The sequence below is a fragment of the Macrobrachium rosenbergii genome, chromosome 50 (assembly GCF_040412425.1).
Source record: "Macrobrachium rosenbergii isolate ZJJX-2024 chromosome 50, ASM4041242v1, whole genome shotgun sequence".
Lineage (NCBI taxonomy): Eukaryota > Metazoa > Arthropoda > Malacostraca > Decapoda > Palaemonidae > Macrobrachium > Macrobrachium rosenbergii.
The window spans coordinates 4,349,168-4,371,041 of NC_089790.1; the positions used below are offsets into that span (position 1 = coordinate 4,349,168).

Genomic DNA, 21,874 nt, shown 5'->3' on the forward strand with positions numbered 1-21,874 from the left:
CGAACTGCATATTAATTGCCAAATTCATGTCATTTCACCTATCTTAGTAGTAACATTCATTTAACCACGGTTTCAGCAACCACTGATCTATCATAAGACTTTTCATTTGTCAGCTCTGCAATCTGCAGTGACTTTATCACCGATAGACTAAATATTTACAAAATCTCATTCTGAGACATCAGGATTTATATCCATGATCAGTGTTTGCTGCAACTCGTAGTTTCCGCATCAAAAGCCAACCCGTAGTTTCCGCATCAAAAGCTTCTCCCAATGTGCGGTGTCTTTTCTTTTCTGTCTCGAATAATTTATAGGCCTATATACCTCACTCGAGTTGCACCCTTTTGTTATGTGATTATCACAACGATTGCCACAACCTACATCCTCTCTTGCTGAAGGAAAAGTTGGGTTTATAGTCAACCACCCTACTATGGCATCAATAACACACCAGATGTTTTGCAAAATCCATTTTCTGTGCCTAGAATAAAGATAAAAAAGAACAAGACATTTGCAAAATAACTACAGAATTGTCTTCCCCTCTCCCCAATAACAGTGTTTCCAGACGGTTTATCAATAATTTTCTTTTTGCAATTTGGTTTTTATGCAAGCATAGGCCTTCTAGAAACTCTCCCCACGCCATTTGACTCTCTAGCCATGAGCAATGGATCGACTGCAACCACCTCTCATTGACCTACGTCATAATACTGCCAGTAGAGAACATGTTTTGTATATAAAGAGAAACTATGCTTAAAAGTTTCCTAGTTACTGTAGAGTTTTGCATATAAAGAGAATGGAGGTGTGATGATTAAACTACAGTATACTTTAAAGGTTCCTGTTGACGGTAGAGGTCATGTTTTGCATATAAAGAGAATTGGGTTGTCATGTTAAAACTGTGCTGAAAAGTGTTCCATAAAACATTTCCATACGGAGTTTCCAAACACGGGCAGCACGAGATCAATGTTTTTATCGAGAACCAATAATGATTTTCATATCGAGGCCTGTGACACTCGCCGCCTGGGCGGTGGAACGCGGCCCCAAGTGACACTTACACTGGAACCCTTGCTGGGGGATCATTTGGGAAACTTGTAATTTACGTCAATGTTTTTCTGAAAGTGTCGAGGAGGGACCCCTACTAGAATTTTAAGAGGAATATTTGGGAGGGCGTGAAGAGACTCATGGAGGCTCCTTTTATTTGCTGTTGAAAAGTAAGAAGTAAGTAGATGTGTCGCGTGTGACGTATGTGTCATGTCATGGACTTGTCCTTTGAGGGTTTGCCAATTTACCTGAAGGAGTGACCTGTCCCTGCTGTCCTGGGTTTTAGGACACTCTTTGGAGATAAAGAGGACGCCTCTCGTGTCAGTTAAATCAGAATCTTGCTTTTTGTGAACCCATCAGTCATAAGTGATGACACTGTGTGTGGCAAAAGGGATGCCGAGTTAATAAAGAGTGGTAATATGCTTGAGGAATTAACGGTAAACATGACCATTTTTAGCCTTCGTTTGACAGTCATTGCTTTATGCTTTTATTTATTAGCTCTAATTGACTCTGTTGGAGAGCGAATGATCTGTCATTTTATTTTCCTAGGGAATAATCTCGAATTACCTCATAAATTATTTATAGTCATGGGACTGCCATGCCATTAGGCTGCGGAACGTGGTAGGTATTCTAAGATGGAAATAACATAAGCCCAACCAAGACAAGGATTTCTCAACATAAAATTTAAAAATGAGGCCATGTCAGGACCTAGTTTTTGTGAAACCTTTACTTCGCCCTGGCACTGAGGTAGCCAACCAGTATTTGGCATGTTAGCTCAGTCTAACTCCACATAATTTCAATAAGCCAGGTGAAATTAATTTACTTTTATTGTCAGCAAAATAGTAAGCATATTGCTTGAGTTATGGTAGCTGTTATCGTATCCTTATGAGCGTGACCTCGGCCTGTTATGTTTGTAAGGGGAAATTAATGTAAACTCTCATTTTGGACAAAAGAAACATAAAGGTGGTATACCCCATGAAGTATAATTCTTTGTGTTTTAGGCTGTAAATTATTCATAAGGGAATTAGAACTGGTACTAGGCATAGAGCTCTTATGGTTGGCCCATCACTTAACCCCTTGAGCTTGTGGGATTTCACTATGAATTATTTAGTGATTTGAGCCTTTTATGACCACGAATTCTCCAGCATTTAGTGTTGAACGGAGTGGAGTGGGCATGGGGTTATATTCTTAACTAGGTATTGTGTATTTGACTTGCTTTTTCTAGAGTATATAACTCTGTCTTGATTATGGACAATTTTGTTATGGCTTTCTAAAGCCATCTTATAAATTTCAACTGTGCTCTTGGGGGAAAATTATGTAATGCTATAATACTGTGATTCCTAATCAAATACATGAGCCATATATTTTCCCAACTGGTTATCTTGTGTTTTTTAAAGTTCTAACCAGGTTATGTGTGCTGACCACTCATTTTTGTGTTTTCCAACAGTTAGGGAACTCCATTGGGAAACCAGGAATTTTGGGTGGGGTGGAATCAGGAAACCAAAAGAGTGTGTGCAATGCACCTGTCGGAAAGATAGGAAATACATAAATCACAATATAATCAGGTCAGTAAATACACATCATCAGTAACAAAAACCAAAAAATTTATGAGGCACCCCGTCTAACCTAATGTGGGCTACATTCTTACCTGGCCAGGACCTTGCCCCCTCTACCAATAACCCCAGAGTACCATATATGTCAGAGTACAAATAGGGATTCATCATCATCTACCATTTACCAATCTAACCCAGGAAGGATATGAATGGCAGAATTTCATAGAGGACCTTTGTGTTGCAGACTGTTGGATGCAATGATGAGGATGACTAAGTTTGATTGCATTGCATGATGCATAATGTTAGCTCACAAAAAGTGTAATGTACATAAAATCTGGAAATGGAGTCTTAGCTATTATGTAAAGGGTAATAAAAATCTCTTCGGAAGTCATTCTACTACCACAGTACTGTATAACCATAAATGATTCATGAAAATAATAATGATAAAGGTAACAAGGAATGATAATGCTTCTGTTATTTTACTTATATATTTTACTCTGAACAGGTCTGTAACTCATAATGGCATCTAGCTCAGTTAGCCAGGAAGATGTGGAGGTAGATTTTGAGACTTCCTCAAGGAGATCAAGGATTCGCACTGCTCGTGCACGCAATATTAATCCCACTTCTCGGCCAGGTAGGTTGAATTTATACGTTCATAATTTTGTTGGTATTGTTTATTCTTTATTCATTAGTTATTCACAATCAGGTTTATGTGCATGTTTAGGTCCAATTATTTTCTTTTGTAATGGGAAGAGATGACATCATTATTCAGGAAATCTGGTCTGTGCTGTTCTTGAATACAGCATATCTCTTATGTAATTTACTGCTGGGCAGTATGTTGCAAGTGGTAGGAGTTTTAAGATTGGTTCAAGAAAAATTCTTAATGGCTACAAATATTTTTATAAGTTCAAGAAAAATTCTTAATGGCTACAAATATTTTTATAATTTTGTCTGTAGGATTTTTTCAATGGCCTCTAATTTAACACTTTTAGATGCACTGTACCTCATTTACAATTACTTTTACTGTTATAGTTAAGAATTTGTTAGTGGTTAAGTTCTTTGCTGGGTCCAGATCAAGTGCCTTGCCTTATATCTGAGCTTTAAATGTCGGGAGATTATCAGTGTTTAGACTGAATGCAGATTGAGGTTCTAATTATCATGACATCTTTTAGCTTAGTGACGCATTGTTAATGCCATTTGAAAAGCCACTTCAGCACTCTTACTGTACACTATGCTACAGTACATAAAGTTATTGGTACTAATGTATGGTTTTGTTGTTATGACCAGTGTAGGGTGGTCAGAAATTCTCAACACTTGATTTCCAGCAACCTTTGTCAGCTGTAGGTACCATGTGCCATAGATGTTTTGAGTGCTGTTCTGTCCGTTCTGGCTTGTTTAAAAGGTCTTTTGTGCTTTAGTTTTGCTAACTGAATGGCCATGATTGTTTTATTAAATTATGATGCCATATGTTTACATCATGTCTTTGATTGTCATTCTCTTGTCATTGTTTCAAGTTTATTAACTTGCTCACTGTATATATATACTAACATTAACAAATTGTTATGAAGAAATAATTGAGATATATGAAATGTTTGCACATGCTTGTATCTTTGTATGTTCACTGATTACTGTATTAGACAAATTTTCTAGTAGCACATTAAAGAAGAATATTGTTTGAGTTTGTTTGAAGTACTATGTTAGGGCACAACACTTCTCTGTAGGTAGCATGGTAATATTTTTCCTAGGAACAGTGTTTGAAACTGTTTTGATTAACATTTTTCTTTTATTGTGCCTCTTTTTGTGTTGACACTAATTCATTTTGCTTTATACTTTATATGTCATATCTTACCAACTGGATATGTGCATTCTTAATCCAGAGTTTAATTAGCATAATATTTAATTACCAAGCCATTTTAAATGATCTCCATGCCTTTCAAAAACTTTTTGTTTTAGAATTATTACATAGATTTAGGGATTACACCATACCTGAGTACAGAAAAGGGAAAAAATCAGGAATTGCTCATATGTAAATATGCTAGCCTTAGAAATCTTTTTATAGTGACTGTATTTGCATGTTACTTAAAAAAAAAAAAGTTCATGTGCTTTACATTTTCTCTTGTACCAGTGACAAACCTGTAAGTGTGTGGTATACAGTACGGAATTGTGACAATGTTTATTCTTTAGGGGACCCATTACAAATGCCTGTGCTGCATTTAACTGTGCCAGGTATGACTGATCGTAAAAGTTATTCTGTAGTTTTTAGGAATTCTTTAGTAGTCTTTTATACAAGTAGTCCATATCCTTTACAGTATGTTATGTAGAATAATTTAGAGTACTGTACCGTATACTGAAAATGGCCCATTTATTGAAGTATTTGTAAGTTCATTTTAATTTTAGTCTGTGGTATTGTAAGTACAAAGCAAAAACTGTAATTTTAGTCAGTTGTAAATTGTGAGTACAGCAAAATTTGTATTGTACAATATTTCAGAAAAATAGTTTTCAGATAGAGTATATAATTTACTTATAACAAGCATAGTTTTAATTGTCAAAGTTCAGTTTGTACTGAATAACCCTCTCAGATTTTGATGTTTTAGTAAAAAAGTAAGGAAACTTTGCCCTTAAACAGCAGAAATCAAATACCCAGTATATGAATAAGCGCAAATAGTTACTGTATTTCTGTCAGCCAACATATAGAGACATTTACTTTACATTATAGACTTTAGTTGTAAAAATGCAGACTTCTAAGGTATTTGCTTGTTTAATACGATGAAAACATTTAAGATTTCATCAGGAAAGATCATGTACGATATGCTATTATGAATAGTTGCTTTTATTTTAAAAAAATGGTCCTTCTTTGATCACTAATCTTCCTGTCTTGATGTACAACATTAATTTTGTTAGTGTTTTGCTGTTGTTTTGTTGGTGGTTCTGTATTCTAATCTTTTCTAATCATCTCTTTATGGTAAGTCGCTTTAAAGCATTTACATTCAGTTGATGTTCAGTTAAAACTTGAGATTTGCTCATCACATTTTTGCAGTACAGTAATGTGCTATGTATGTATTTGTCAGTTATGAGGACAGTGAAGTTAGTACTGCACTGTACATCATACTTTTTCCATTTTCAGATGTTACTAAGAGTAAATTTGTTCGTCAAATGCATAAGAAGGATTCATTTTAAAAATTTTTACTTTAAGCCCCAATCCAAGTTCGTTTCACCACAAATCCATCGCTTACATATAGACAGTACTGTATGTGTGGTCTGCAGATTATTTTGTCTTATAGACAGAAGGTCATCAGTAGTAGCCTCATGTTTATGCCACCAACATTTGTTTGTTTATGGCAACCACTTACCTCTCATTTTTTGTGCTGTGCATTGCTGTTCGCAACTAGCAGTGCATCTTAGATTTTGTTTGTGCAAGATTGCCTTTCAAGCTTTGAATTAGATTGATTTCCATCCATTCATCATTGTTCATGTACAGTACACCTAACATTTCATCTTATTTTTCCTCTTTCCATTTAGTGGTAAGCATGTTAGTGTTACCCTTAACTAGCAATGTATTTTTCCTTTCCCAGTAGCTGATCATTTGGTTGTTTTTACTAAGAGTTACATTACAGATATGTATTGCCCATTTCTTGCAGAACTTAGCTGCCTGTAATTGGTTTGCTGTAGTTCTAGTTTTTCTCATATTGGTTTATGATGAGCTTTTTGCATATTAGGGACTTAATCTTATTTATGTTAATTAGTTAATGAATGCTGTGCCAGTTGTATCTGTTTTGTATTTTTTGCTTTATAAATTACTATAATTCTTTTTTTTTATTTTCCCCCCTGGGTATCAGTTTACATTCTGTGTATGGTATTATTTATACTGTATTTGCCAGTATATACAGTTAGCAGTTTGGCCTACAGGCTCCAAGCAACTGGTTTTAATTACACCCTACCCTCAGAATGGCACCTGTGATTGCAGGTGGTACATGCATAGAATTACTTTGATCTTCTGTCTGGTAGACAAAAACTGCTTGTATGGTACACTCAAAGACCTAAAATGTTGCTTTTACAGTGTATTAGTACAGTGATGAGTTGGTGTGAAAAAAAGAGCCAAGAGTTTTATTTATTAAGTTTCTATCTCAGTTTTTTACCATACTGCACAATTAGGTGAAGCAGACGAAGAGTGTGAAGGGAGTGATCGTGATGGTGGTGGTGGAGGGGGAGGGGGTGGATTGTTCCCAGGAGCCCCTGACCATGATGCAAGCCCCAAACCAGCTACCAGGCTGAAAGAGAAGAGAATGAACAGGTTAGTTATACTTATTTTACTCTTTGACTGAGCTTTTCAATTTTACCAAGTTTTTCTTGCCACGTACAGTACTGTTACTGTTGTTTATGTACCAGGCACTGAATTTGGTTAGACTGAAAACAGTTAGACAGTGTCATTCTTAAATACATACATGTACAGGCAGTCCCCAGTTAACAGCGATCCAGTTTTATGCAGCAACAATAACTGGGTTTTCGGCGACAATAACTGGATTTTCAGCATCGATAACCAAAGATCGGTGCTGATATCCACCTAGCAGAGCGCCGATCCCCACTTATCAGCGCCGATAATTGTTGATTTCCGGTTATCGGCAATTTTCAGCTATCGTCACGCCGTTGGGAATGGAACCCCTATCGATAACTGGGGACTACCTGTATATCATCAAATACCTATCTGGCTTGTAACACACTTTGAACTTCTTTACGCTATGTACCTATCAGTAAGTTACCCTAGTTATTTGAAGTGAGTAAGTTACCCTAGCTATTTGAAGTGATTGTCTGTACCCATCACTTAATTTTCTCCAGAAAAAGATGTAAAGTCGATACCTGGTGTTGAATTTTTGTTTTGTTTAATTCTAGTGCCATTATTTGCCCACAGACCTAACCATACCAATAAAGGCAAACAGCAAAGGGATAGGCGTAAGCTTCGTGAGAAAAGACGGAGCACTGGAGTGGTCCATCTTCCATCAACAGAGGTGAGGAACTTTTTGAAGTTTGTAAATGCTTATGAGAAAAGTGGACTTAAGTTGGTCATTAGGATGTATCATGTCCATCTTCATAAAAGTTTTTGGTAACCTAATATAAAAAATGGTCAGCATGCTGTACTAATCCTAGAGGCATTGATGTACCATCCTTCAGTTCTGAGCAAGGTACCCTGATTCTTCTTATTTAGAGGCCAATGGTGAGAGAGGCTGGCCCTTAGTTTAACAACAGGAGGTCTAAACAGGTAGTTCACTATCTTTAGACTATCAATGTAACACAGAAGAAACTAATATATGATTATAAATTTCATCTTACATACTGTATTAGAAAGATAGTTGGTAAACTTGAATGATACTGGAAGTGAAAACACAAAAGACTTGATATTAAGATTGTATAAATGTGATGAAACAATGTTACCTCTCTCACTGTTCAATCACAAGCTTTATGAAGCTTCTGTTATTTATTGGTGTATATCATTAATTTTTTACTTTTAAGGTACTGGATGTCTTGTATGATAATTGTTGTATTTATTTTGAGAATGAGTTATAAGAAGATATTCTAACTCAGAACACTGAGGCTGTTGAAAATGTAGACTTCTTATTTCCCCATCATATATCTAGGGACATGGGACTAAAAGTTAATCTAAGAACAACAGAAGTAATGAGGACATGGAATGTGCAAAGGGATGAAATAACATTACAGTCATTAGAGAAAGGATTAATGAGGTTGAATCTTTTGAATATTTAAGAATAATAGTGTCCAGGTTTTCTTGAGTTACAATTTTCTGGAAGACTAAAAAAGACAAATTGAACACTTGGCAGGCTAAAGAAGATTTGGAAGTCTATACACTGAAATTGCCTCCAAAAATAAGATTATATAAAAAAAATTACTAAGATCTGTATTGCTGCATGAACATAAATCTTGGTGTGACAGTGAAACTAAATCAAAAAGATTTTGTAGATTTGAGATTAAAGCTTGGAAAAGACTAATAGGACCCAGATGGCAGAATGGTTAAGAATGATACCGCAAGGGAAGTTACGGAAGTTTCGTCTGTAGATGGAAGAATAGTATATGATTGCATCAGTTGGGCTCCTGTGGGCATCAGAAGAGTGGAAGACCCAGACCTACTTGGATGGGAAGTATGAGAAAGGAATTAGGAGAAAGTAGAGATTTAAATGAAGGAAAATTCAAGGATGACAGATGTAAATTCTCAAACTGCACTTATAGTAAATGTGCTTTTATTTTTCAAATATTTTCTAACAGATGATTTGTGTCATTCTTTCTGTTTCATAGTCAACGGGAGGCAGCACTGGAGAAGATGAAGAACTGCTGTCTATGACAGCAGAGACTCGCCGTAACACTCACTACAACGAACATATAGAGAAGGAGAAACAGGCTGCAACTGGGGATCACCATGCTGTTATCTCTGGTACCCCATCTGCATCTGACCACAAGCACAAGAAATCCTTTACGAGTCATAGAAATAAAAGGTACGGTTAATAGGCCACAGGAATAAGATAAAGTATGGCAATTTTAATGGTGTATAGGTATTTCTTAAGTCTTCAAGTATTATACTGTAGGTATATCAGCTGTAAAATGTCAGAAAGGTCTTGAAGTACTGTTTGAAATGTTCCAAGTACTCTAAGCCTTTTTGTAAGTTTTAATGCTTTAATTTATATATTTTATAAATAATATTCAGACAAATGAGTTGCCCTACAGTTTAATTTTAAATTACAACCCAGAAATGTCCTGACAAGTAGGGCATTTATTGATTTACTGTTAACAGTAATACTGTACAGTATTAGGTATTGTGTGTATTTGGGCTAATTACAGTGATTTTTCAAAGTATTATTTTTAAGTGCTCTTTCACCTATCCAGTAGATAATGGTGAGTACTATAGTTATAGTAATTGAGTGATGATTATTTTGGTTTTGAAAAAACATCACAAACAGTGCAATTTAGTTATGTCAATAGCAATTCCCATTACAATAAAGTTAAGAACAATGTTGCAATACATTGCAATTTGGTATACTTTTCTTTGTGCATGGGTGATATTTATAAGCTGGCTGTAAACTTTGTGGAGTATTAATTTTTTTTCAGGAAGTCCTTTTTAGTACAGGATGTATTTTTTTTTTTTACAAGCACTTAATAAAAATCAGAACCAGAATACGGTAACTTTCTTTCATTCTTTTAATCTATTAAACTTGTATTAATTTCTCTTGGGGTATGTTGGTATTCTCTTTAAGGAAATCTAGTCATAGATTTTGAAGTCTCTCTCTTACAGCCCAAGTGACTTGGAAGCTGATGATGAAGATAACCAAGATTATGATTCTCTTACTGGAATGAGCGACTCGACTTTGTCACTGGTTCAGCCTGCAAAAAGTGCTCTCCATTCATCAAATAATTTACAGACTACACGACCACCAGCCAATGGCAGGCCAGCCACCCCAACTTCAGAAAGTGTTGATGAGGTAGGTGGTAGGTGGCATTTTGCATATGAAAGGCAGGGAAAACCAAGATACAGGCAGTCCCCGGTTAACAGCGGGCTCGGTTAACAGCGATCCGGTTTTATGGGGCTTCTCTAGCGACGAAAATCGGCAATTTTCGACGCTGAAAATCGCTGATTTCCGCTTATCGGTGCCGATAATTGGGTATTGGCACCGATACATACCTAACAGAGGCGCTGATAACCGAAAATCGGCGCTTTTTGGCGCCGATAACCCCCGAAAATCACTGAAAAAACACCGAAATCTCCGATTTTTGGTTAGCGGCGATTTTCAGTTATCATCACACCCTCAGAAACAGAACCCCGCCGATAACGGGGGACTGCCTGTATATAGAAAATAAATCTTGTTTTTGCTAGGATGCAATGAAAATTGAATAAACGTTATCCAATCAGGTAAAAAGGTTCTCGTTAGAAAAGAGTTGATGATAAGTGCAAAGATTTAGATTTGATATTGAAATCACATTTTCAGTCAAATGCAGTATGCAGTAGTCATTTTGGAGAGAGGTTTTTATCTCAGAAAGTAAATCATTAGGTGTTTAAAGTTTTTCTTTAACACCATGTGGATTAAGCCTGATATGCATAGATTTTACATCGCATTCAGAAATGTAAAAAAACTTAAAATCTGGGGTTATCTATCTATTTATATTTACTTTATATGTATAAAGTAAACATCGTAAATATTATACCTAAGAAGTCTTAGCTGTGTGATATTATTAACCTTATAAAGCATCGTTGTTATGTGTTCCTGGTATTTCTTCATTATCGTATGATACAGTATTTTAACCTCATTGCAACAAGAAAGTATGCCATTTTTTGTGTAAACTGGATCCCAGCTACATCAACTAGAGGAATTGAAAGAAGAAAGTTTCCAAAATATGCCTCCTGTGCATGAGCCATATTACTCATTCTTCTCTGGAAACCCCTATCTGGAAGAGTGCTGGGCACTGATGGTTATGATTAGTGTTTTGTTTAAAAATATATGTTTTTAAAACATTGTTTACAAAACACACCATCATTATTGCCTTTTATGCTGCATGATGCAGAGGCCTCTATGAAATTTTGCCACTCAAGTCTTTCTGTGCTTTATCTTCCACAAATACTGTTAATAATAATATGCTTGAATCACAGCTGAGGCGGCAGGACAAAGCAGGTGAACCTTTGAAGGGAAATGAAAACCCAGATGAAATAATTCTAATGCATGTAGACTGCGAATAGTAAAGCCAAGAGCACCCTCAGAATTCCAGGTAGTTGTCAAGGGTACTTCAAGCCAAGGGTCATTGATCCTGAGTTGGTCAAGAACTTCCTGAGAAAAGTGAGTGTCCAAATCCAGAGACTTGAGTGACACATCAGTGGGTTATGAAGGCAAGGGTGTCAGAAAAGACTGGAAGGAACAGAATCAGGCAGCCAGACCATCTCAGGGGTTTTATGCATTAATATTGGTTTATAGTAAAATTCAGACTGTTCTAGGCATCATATACCAAGGTCTGTTTCAGATGGAGTGCATGGGTCTTGTTGAATTACTGGCACTGTTTATAAGAAGCACATAAGACTATTTTAAATTATCAAGTTGTAATGTCACCATGACTGATAATTGGAGTTTTGTTTAACTAATACTTTTTGTATCATTGATCTTCAGCTTTTGGAGAGTGCCAGAGAAGAGAATAGGCGTCTGCTTGGTTTGTTGGAGGAACGTGATCGCCGCATCACCCTGTTAGAGTCTCGGCTTTCAATTCTCACAGGAGAGCTAGCTCAAGCTTGTAACGACCGCTCTAATTTACGTCAGGAGAACAATGCTCTTATACATGCTATGGCATCTCTCACAGCTAAGTAACAGTGGTAGTTTGCATTTTGACAACTTGTATGCAGATGAGCTAGAGACACTCATGAAGTAGCCAGCTTCTTCTGTGTTGTTGCAGCTAGTATATAATTGATTCTGCATCAATTAAAAAGTTTATTCTGAGGCATTACGAGAATCTTTCTTGTCTTCTTGCCTCGGTGCAGAAGTGCTTCTGTGATTGTTCTAACAGTAACAAATATTGGTCTCAAATTTTCTGTGAATGCGCAAGTTTTCCACAGTAGTTCTCGACAGCTATTACGTGGTAAATAACTTACCGAGGATGCTCATAAAATCCTTAAAGCTTTGCCGTAAGTTTGTTTGGCTGTTTCAGGAGTGTCTGCATCATAATTTTATCTCTGTATTAGGGGCTTTACATAATTTATAGCTTTTTTCACTAGTTTGGCCAGCTGTACATTTAACCAACTTGCTTCAACAAGTTAATTTGAAAAAGAAGTTACAGTAGGATAAGTTTTGGAATTTTCAGAGCTTCAGCCATACTTAATTGTAGCTGCCATAATCATGCCATTGGCAGTGTTGCATGCTTTAGAAGGTCGTAATTCGGAACCAGCCACTGCCCAGTTGTGTTTTCTGAATTCTTGTTGGGTATCCTAACAGTTATTTTATCCATTTGTTAATTGTGTATGAACAATTGTGATTGTGGTACTCTATATACACTAGAGAAAAATTCATATAGCCTTGTAGTCTTTGGAGCACATGAGTTGGTGAAATAATTTTAAGCACCATTATCAAAATATTATTATAGTGTCAAGACAATTTTGTATGGCTTGCACCAATTTATAATTATGTATGTGATGCATACTAAGAGTATAGTTCTGTATACCTTAAACCTTTGCAGTATTGGACCATTAGGAACATTGGACTAGTGTTTTTGTATAATTTAAAATCATCTCGCTTTATTTTAAACAATTTTCCCTTGTATATGAAATAAAAACACACTCATTGTTCTAGGGAAATGATTGTCACAGCACTACTGTTTCCCAAAGTTTTGGAATTTGCCTAAACCTATCTTTTAATATATTTAGTTCCGGAGGGTAATTTTTAAATTTAATGTGCATTTTAAGCTTTTAGATAAGAAGCTGAGGCTTTTGGAAGTAAATGGTTATTTTAGTTTTGGATAAGTGTGGAGGATAAATCTTCATGAAACATCTATGAAAGTTCCATAGACATATGCAACTTGTATGTTGAAAATATTGCCAGTGTTTTGCAACAACTTTCCTGCACAAGTAATACAATATCTGGCACAAATTCATTGAAGTTCTATGCATCATTTTAGTGATAGAGGGTAAATGAAATGCTTGTGTTTACATTGAGACAGCAAGGACATTTTTATACGGATGTGAGTATGGTTTGAATACAGAATAATGGAAAAACTAGATTAATGTATATACCATTTTTTATGGTACATATTCATAGTCTTAATATTTTTGTATTACAACCTGATGTTATCAGTCAGTAGCAAGTCCTAACTGAAATGCTCTGTAAAAATTACATTCTGTGACGGCTGCAGTTCAAAGTAGCATGTGCGATATTTCATAATAGGTCATATCAAGGTTCGAAGGAGTAAAAAGTAAATTTTGCTGAACCACATTCAAGTCCTAGGTTTTAAGACTGTTGGCAGAAGTGAGAGAAAGAATTAGTACTTTCTTAAAGAACGGTATCACGTCGTTTGCAAAAGTCAGTTGATGAGTGAATCCCAGGAGGATTCCTGCATTAAATGCTGTGGATATATTAATGAAATACTATAGTCCTTTTACTTTTGCATAGTGGGAAAATTCTCTGAACATACCTCTACATACAGTATACTTATTGTAACAATTCAAATGAAGTGAAGAATCTGTAACAGAACTTGATGGGTTATCATTAAAACAAGCTGTAATTCCAGGTTTAAAGGCAAACAGTGAGAACTGTTATTGCAACTTGGGGTAATCTGAAGGTAATAAAATTGCCTTTAATTTAGTACTCGGTATGCTTTCATTTGTAGTGTTCCATATAGTTCCTATAGACATGATTGATGGACCAAGTCTTAAAGTAGTACAATACAAGGATGATATTTTCTTACAGTTTTGAGTTATCAGAGTACTGTATCAAGCAACCAGACCTATGGTAAATAAAAATTGAAGTCCTGAAGATTATCAGCCATGTTGTTTCAATTTTTTGCCACAGCATGCACAATTGACTGTCAGCATACTGCTCACTGACTGCCTACCATTCATTTGTGCCAGCAAAGAGGTGGCCATGTTGAAAGAATCACATTTATTAAACAGTGACAGAGAACTTTTGCATCATGAAGTGTATTTTTATTATTACTAGCCAAGTTGCAACCCTAGTATGAAAAGAAGAATGCTTCAAGCTCAAAAACTCCAATAGGAAATGCAATCTAGTACAGAAAAAGAAATGCATGATTAAGTACAGAAAAGGTAATTCAAGAAAGATAAAAAGAATACAAGAAATAACAAAATGAAAACAAATAGGGTAATAAAAATTTAACTATGAAACTAGACTGTTTTGAGCTTAGTCAAATAGCATTTGCGCCTAGTTTGAACTGCTGAGTTTTAGCAATTTATCTGTAAGACTAGGTAGATCATAATTAAAGACATGACTTTGAATTACTGTAGCTGGATGATCAGAATTATAAAGAATATTGTAAAGCTGATACAGTATTAGCTAATCAAATGATGGTGCCAGAGATCAATGCAAATATCTGGAATAAGAAATTCATGAAACTAAAGCTTTTAGAAAATAAATTAAGGTGCGAGTCAACTGCCGGAGACTTAAAATACAACCAAAAAAATCTCCTATGGTAGACAGAGTCTCTCAAAACCTTGGAAGGCTTTTTCAGTATAGTGGTCCAATATTTTTGTGCAGTTGAAGAAGAGTTGGACCAGAAATGTTTCCAAGTGAAGTTATATTACAGCAAAAATGTAACCTTTCTCTGAGGCAAAACTTTCAAATATGCCTGCTGTAATGGCTATCACAAAATGGAGAAGCATAGCTTAGGCCTAAGTTTACATCATTTCTTGACACCACAACAAGATAGTTACTTTTAAATTTTAAATCGCCTGTCTTTTTTAATATATAATTACATGTGATTCATTATGTACACCAAATAATCTCAAACTTAGACATAGCAGTCATGAGTTTGTTACTGAATCAAAAGAACAGTTGATGTAGACAGTGTGTGCAAATGATTTTTTCTAGGGCTCTTCCAACTTAGTGTGTTAAACTTTCTCGAAACACTTTGTTATCGATTACTTTTCTTTGTTTCAAGCTTAGAAACATCAGTCTGAAGCTCTGCTGTATTTCTCGCTGGAAGAACATTTGTGATATCAAACAATTTGATGGGGCCAGTGTTAAGCCATGATTTGTTTTTGTAATATATGGTAGGTTATTGTTTTTAACTTTTTTATGATATAATGCCCAATTTGTTAGTTATTATATATATTTCACTTCTTAAATTGAAGTTTTGTGTAGCAATTTGGTGTAAAGTGGGCTAGTCCTAGTCAGCACCAGGTACCCAAGCCTACCCTAGTCTTTGCTGCTTAATGAGGGCTATTACTGCTCTGTTATCTGAACTTTCCAGACATCTGCTTCCCCTCTATCTCCAAGGCGGTCATATAACAGTGACTTTTTTTAACGATAAGAATCCTAGTCAATATTAAGACTTTAATTGGTAGTAACATGTAATTATAATTTTGATAAACTAATAGCCATTGTTTTTAAATACTGTACACTAAAGTGTTATGTGTACAGAACCTACACAAACTCAGTATAGAAACATGGGGTGAACAAAAACAGAATAAACCCAGACAGTGAATACAAGAATACATTTTCACACCTCTAGATTTAATTATCCAGAATGTAGGTGGTTTAGAGATAAGTGTTGAGCAGAAGAAAAATATATGATAAAAGTAATTTGGTTCATCTTATGTTAGTGTGTTTGCATACCTTAGGAAGAGTCAGCCTGTATTATACTCAAAAAGCAGGACTGAATTTGCAGGGTGCAACAAAATATCCAACAGTTGTTGTGGCGGTGTTGACAGGAAATTCAGAGGAATTTCTGTGCAGTGGTCAGGTTATGAAAAGGAATATTTCAAGAAACCCCTAGAAGAAATTCAGCAATGTTTACCTGAACCACAGCCATCAACATCAAAATCAAAGCCTGCAAGAGGAAAGTCGGGAAATGATTTTGTGTGTCTAACACTCAAGACATCTTGATGTGGATTCTGTGATTAATCAGAAAAATCCAGTTTCGTAGAAAGAGCAAAGTGGGAATCTGCTTTGGACTGTGAATAATTACAGTCATTCTTTCTTTCCCTCTCATCCTTCAAAAACATAACATTAACAAAATCAAACATATATCAGATTATGAGTACCATTAAATAATGCTAAAAAAGGCTACAAAATTTGTAAAAATAATAACTGTACTAGGCTAGCCGCCACCTCCTCTTCCTCCACCCACAAGCCAGCTAGGCTAACTGTTGTTGCCTTCTTTCCACTCATCACCACTTATTATTCAGGTAATTTTCACTTATAAACTTAGGTTTTATTTAATCAAGGTATTTATTTTAGGTACAATAATATATCTTAAGTTATTTTTGGATCAGAAAATGCATTTACTTATTTTGATGAAACTGTTGGCATTCTGGCTACATTACACTGATTTTTCATGCGTTCTTAACATGAAAAATGTTTCATAACCACAATTTTGGTATTCACAGCTGTTTTCAGAAAGTAATTAGTCATGGATTATAAAAGATGACTACATACAATCCAGAAAACAAGTAAGTGGATACCTGGTCTTGAAATTTATGATGTTAGTAGCACTTGTATACAGAAAACTAAGTGGCCAGTGAGTATCATGGAGATTGACCATGTGACCAAAGCTTTGAGAGTTCAAAAAGCAGCATCACAACTCTAGGAAACTGCATACAACCTAAAGGCCAGAAATCATGCTTCAAGCAATCTCTTCATAAAACCTCAACATGCTTATGATCATGATGGAACTTATTGCCTTGCATCATTGGTCAACTTGTTAGGTCCTGTGTATGCATACTGATCACTGGTTCTTTTTATGTGCATTATCGATGCCCATTCATCAAGAACGCTTATGAGCCACATGTCACAATGTGGAATCATTTTTTTGTTCAAATAAATAGAAGCTCTTACCTTTTACTGGAAGTCCCCCCCACCCCATCTCAGCCTTTCTTTGGTTTTTTCATGCAGTTGCCTCCAGTTGGTGAGGCAACTGGTGACAGTTTTGATACAAGTTATGTGGCCCTGTTAGTAAGGGATACTTACCTTGGGGAACATCTCACTTTTTCCCTTTTTATTTATCATTAATGATTTTTCCCAGCTAAAACAGCATTATTCAATGCAGCATAGCATTAGTAGAATATGAATCTTGTAGTCATGGAATATAAAAATTATGCAGAATTTGCTATTTTTTGTAATGAAACCAGAGGAAATAACATGTAGTTCTAAATGACCTATTTTTAGGTGATGGATAGGGAGCCTATGAACATCTGATTTAGTTTTTTGGCCTTGCTTCACTGTCTATAAAATCACTAGGAACATCCCTTAAATGGAAGTCAAGGTAGTATTTCATTGCTGTCAGGTTACTAACTTTTCAAGTACTCAACAGTAATTTGGACACACAAGCACTAAAGCTCCTTCGACTATAAATGGAATGGTTACGTTAATGTGGGTTCCTTCAACTTCTTGTTTACTTTGCTACTTTTTCACTACTGCCTCTCCATTGGACTTGTCTACTGAGTAAAGTTAGGTTTATGTTTGGGCTTCTTGGTCCAGTCACAGTTGTCTTCCTTTTCACAATAAACATGCATTTTCAAAATGCAAAAGATGGAGCTTACTTTATTGGATGATATCTGTAGGCAATAGGCAAAAGTTTAATGAAAGTGAGGAAGAAAGGATAGAATGTTTTGCTTAATTACTGTCTTGAAACTGATAGTGCTTTCTATTTTCTATGTTACTTATGAATATGATTAGAGTGTAACATTTCAGCAACTGATTTAGACAATTGTTGGTGTTAGTTGTTACAGCAAAGTGTAACAAAGTACAGTATGCTGACTCACATTGCTGTGTGAACAGTACTGTCTTGAAGTGTTGGCATAAATTACGGTATTATGCTTTAGGAAAATACATATATTTTTCCAGATTTGGACTCTATGGGAAGTGTTTGGTTAATGTAATACTTTGTAGGTATGTCTATGTAAAAAAGAAAGAATCTGAGGGTGTCAGATGTTTGTTTTATATGATGTACAGGTTGCCCATTCCATGTGAGAGAAATACCAAAGAACCTTACGAACCATATACTGACATTCTTGATTAAACCAAATATTCCCTTGTACTGTACTCAAGTTGTATGGTGTTGCTGAGTTAGAGGTATTCTACATTCTTACACCTGTTTTCTTAACTTTCAGTAACGTCAGAGTTGAAAAATTAGTCAGTATAGTATTTTCATCAGCATTACCATCGTGAATCTGTTAGTTTCCATCAGAGATTACAATCATTGGCATGTGATTTCTAGTATGGATCTGATTGCTTGTTTGTGCGTGTCATGCAAATGTAAATTCGGTTGATTTATTATTTACAGGTGTGTTCCGCGTTGAACCATGTGTTAAACATAGGATAGAAATTACCCATACAATTCATCAATTAGCTTTCTTCTTGAAGTATGGAAGAGTATCCACGATTTTTAATGGGGTAGTTGTTACAAAATCCATTTCAGAATGAGTTTTTGGTAATTGGAGCTATACTATATCTGCTATTACCCATGTGCTCAAGAATTACAAGGTTATGTCTTTTTTTTTTTTTTTTTTTTACACATTACATTACAATTATAGGTTGCCAAATGATCTGAAGCTGCAATGACATATATTAAAACTTTTATATTATTTATTATTATTATTATTATTATTATTGTAATATGCTACCTATTAACAGATGTTGATTGTGAGAGTTAGTCATTATCATGGTAAAGTACAAAATTTGGTCATGAATTTCAGTAAATTATATTTTTCATAGAGCAGCTATTATTCTAATGCAGTATATGTCAGATGTATTGGTAAAAGTCTTATGACTGCTGAATGTATTATTTTAATGTTTTACAAACTTGTGTGTAATATAGGTTGGAAAATTCACTGTACTCTATCGTATTTGGCATTTGTGTCTGCCAGCACCCAGAAGTCCAGCTATTTCAGTCTGAGCAACTGTTTGTTTGACGATTTGCACCTGTCGTTAGGAGGAATGGCCGTGCGCTGTACCAGGCCAGATGTAGTGCAGTTGGCAACTAGGGATTATGGGAGGCAAAATCCAACACCATCTGTTGGTATAATTTCAGAATCACTTGTTTCTGGGGCTTTATGCATTTTTTGGTGTTCTAGTTGTTTTTAATTTTTTGTTGTGATTGAGTAGTTACTTAATTTTATTTGTAAAGTGCTTATGGGTTTTTGCCATATACTCAGGATATTCTTTCGTGTTCTCACAGTTTGTGTTTTATACAACTTTTTATTCTCATATGATTTGCTTGAAATTTAGTAATTTGTGTTAATCTTATATTTTTCTAGGTGTGTTTACTTTTAGTTTGCATTGCTGAAGAGGAAGGTCATTGAGTTCTAGGTGTCAAGAACTTTACTTATGTCACCAGTTTTTTGAAATATTGGTTGTAATGAAGGAAGATGCATCTTGTACTTACACTTCACTTTTTTTAAGATCTTCTGAGCAATATAGGGTATTATGAAAGATGATTGATAATATATGATGTATACCTTACAGTTTTGCTGTAGTTAAATGACAAAGTTCTTTGCTCTCTATTTTTTATGATTTTTTTTTTTAATCATTTAGTGTTGCAGTCTTGAATTGAGCCAGTTTTTAGATGTTTTAATTTTTTATGCCTCTATTGATGAAGGATAAATATTTAACCAAGTATTCTTTGGATAGGAGTATGATATTTAAGGAAAACTGAAACTGCTATAGGAACCCTTTCTTCTTATTTTGCACTAATTTGAATCAGTACACACAATTTATACTACAACATTACAAAAGCAATTCTGTCAGCTTTGTTTTGTATTGTATGCTAATTTTTTTCTAAGTGTTGTTCATTGTATCCAAGTTTTAGTCATTTTTTTTCTTCTGCTTGCAGAAAAATTTTAAACGGTTTTGATTGCATTCATCAAGACTTCCTTGGAATGTTTTTAGGCACTTTGAAACTGCCATAAGGCCAGCCAACATTGTTTTAATCCCAAGCCAGGTGATTCTTTTGAATGCCTGTGCTTGCTTTCGGAGGTGAGATCTTAGTTTATTTCTTCATCGTAGGGGGTTAGAGATAGATTGCTCGTAAAGAGTTTACTTGTAAGACAATTATATGAAAAATCTCCGCTTGCCTGTGGATGGGAGATTCAGTTTCTTTCTACCTCATATGGGCTGAAACAGTTGATAAGATTATGGCCATCATTTAATGTGTTTTAGTTCTGGAGGGGCAAGGTAATGTATCTTATACTGTACCACTATTTTCCCACTAAATGTACCACTGTTTTACCACTAAATGTATTTACTAGCCTGCCTTATCATGAGATCTGCTCTGTATTTGAGCACACACTGAGAGGAACAATTAGTCTGTTGAGACCACCCTGCCTGACAAGAATAGCATAAAGTTTTAATCTATTACTAGGAAATCTAGTTATGTAAATTAATTCAAAAATACTTTGACACTGAACGAAAGTACATCAGTTTCAAATATGACCTGCGAGACAGTTACAAAATTGCCCTTAAAATTGAAAATGGTATGGATGAAAACACATGCTTCAGGAAGCACATGTCATTTCATTCAATTTTTAAAGGTGATTGTAATATATCAGCCAAAATAAGAACCTGATAAATAACAGTATTGTCAACCAAAAGACATTTTTAGGAAATCCACATAAAATTATGGTTGGGTTGTTATATTTGCAGGGTTGCTGAACTATTTTCAAAATTGTTTTTCATGCTTATCACTGGGAAGTTTAAAGTGTTTGATTATTTATAATATTGTTTCATGGTTAGTACTAGTCACTTTCAGTGTAATTAAAGTAAAAAATAAAATTTATGGAAGATACTGTACTCTGTAACAGAGTTGCCTGGTAATCAGTGGAGTGTTTTTCACCTGCAAGAAAGTACATTGTCCTTAGGTTGTACCCATTTCATGTGTTGATTGAGCCTCTTATATAGTCCAAAGGTGTGTGTAACTACTTTAGAATTTCTTTTTTTGTACAATCAGAAATTAATTTGATTGCCCTTAGGTCTTGAGGTTTTAGGTTGAGGTTTCGAGTCTTCAGAGGACTCTTGATAAAATTTGCACTTCAGGTTTTTAAACTTGAGCAGATGGTAGGTTGTATAGCATCCTATTGAAAAATATACATAACTAGAATGTTTTATACTTTCTAAGTAGATAGGTAGAGTTTAGCACTTCCTTTTTTTCCTCCTAAATATCTACAGCTCTGTTACTCTTGGTTACACTTTACATGGTGTTGATACCAAAAATAGTTTTAGGATCATAAAAGATTTTATTTTTTGGTACTATACATCAGACTATATGTTGAATAACCCACCATGCTTACTGTACAGTGTGGTGTCACTTATTGTTTGTTGTTTGATAAATAAGTGTATTGGGTTTGGCAACTATGGGGTCTTACCTTTGAGCAGCCAGTATAAATATATCCATTGTCAGGAGTCCATAGATACATAGTATAATTATTAGAGTTTATTACTTCATGCAGATTTTTGCCACAAGTTTTCCCTAACAAGGATCCCTAGTTGTCAATTATACTATACGGTCATGATTTTGATCATCTGATTTCCTGTATCAGAACAAAACCTGCTTAGACTGCAGTAGTTGTGTTTCCAGGTGCTGGCTTCAGA

The 21,874-nt window shown here is 35.1% G+C and overlaps 1 protein-coding gene and 1 long non-coding RNA gene across 6 annotated transcripts in view; one reads left to right on the forward strand and one right to left on the reverse strand.

The window, feature by feature from the left end:
* The first annotated feature begins 1,012 nt into the window (after positions 1–1,012).
* On the forward strand, positions 1,013–14,427 carry LOC136832520 (PRKC apoptosis WT1 regulator protein-like). 5 transcript variants are annotated; one of them, XM_067093438.1, is made up of 8 exons: positions 1,038–1,209; positions 3,091–3,219; positions 4,770–4,811; positions 6,738–6,876; positions 7,492–7,588; positions 8,889–9,085; positions 9,880–10,066; positions 11,738–14,427. In XM_067093438.1, the coding sequence occupies exons 2-8, from the start codon at positions 3,105–3,107 to the stop codon at positions 11,930–11,932; spliced, it is 972 nt and encodes a 323-aa protein (XP_066949539.1). In that variant the 5' UTR covers positions 1,038–1,209; positions 3,091–3,104; the 3' UTR covers positions 11,933–14,427. The 5 variants fall into 5 exon arrangements, with proteins under 5 accessions (XP_066949541.1, XP_066949539.1, XP_066949542.1 ...); XM_067093439.1 differs by having other exon boundaries at positions 1,100–1,202; XM_067093440.1 differs by lacking the exon at positions 4,770–4,811 and having other exon boundaries at positions 1,013–1,209.
* The window catches only part of LOC136832521 (uncharacterized), a 55,842-nt gene continuing 39,197 nt past the window's right edge, over positions 5,230–21,874 (reverse strand). Inside the window, exon 3 of the long non-coding RNA XR_010851250.1 lies at positions 5,230–6,853. This is a non-coding gene — a long non-coding RNA (uncharacterized lncRNA). The remainder of the gene's footprint in view (positions 6,854–21,874) is intronic.

Coding starts and splice junctions, on each gene's coding strand:
- LOC136832520 (XM_067093438.1), top strand. CDS start 3,105: ATGGCATCTAGCTCAGTTAGCCAGGAAGATGTGGAGGTAGATTTTGAG. Junction 6,877..7,491: donor AAAGAGAAGAGAATGAACAG/GTTAGTTATACT, acceptor ATTTGCCCACAG/ACCTAACCATACCAATAAAG. Junction 10,067..11,737: donor CTTCAGAAAGTGTTGATGAG/GTAGGTGGTAGG, acceptor ATTGATCTTCAG/CTTTTGGAGAGTGCCAGAGA.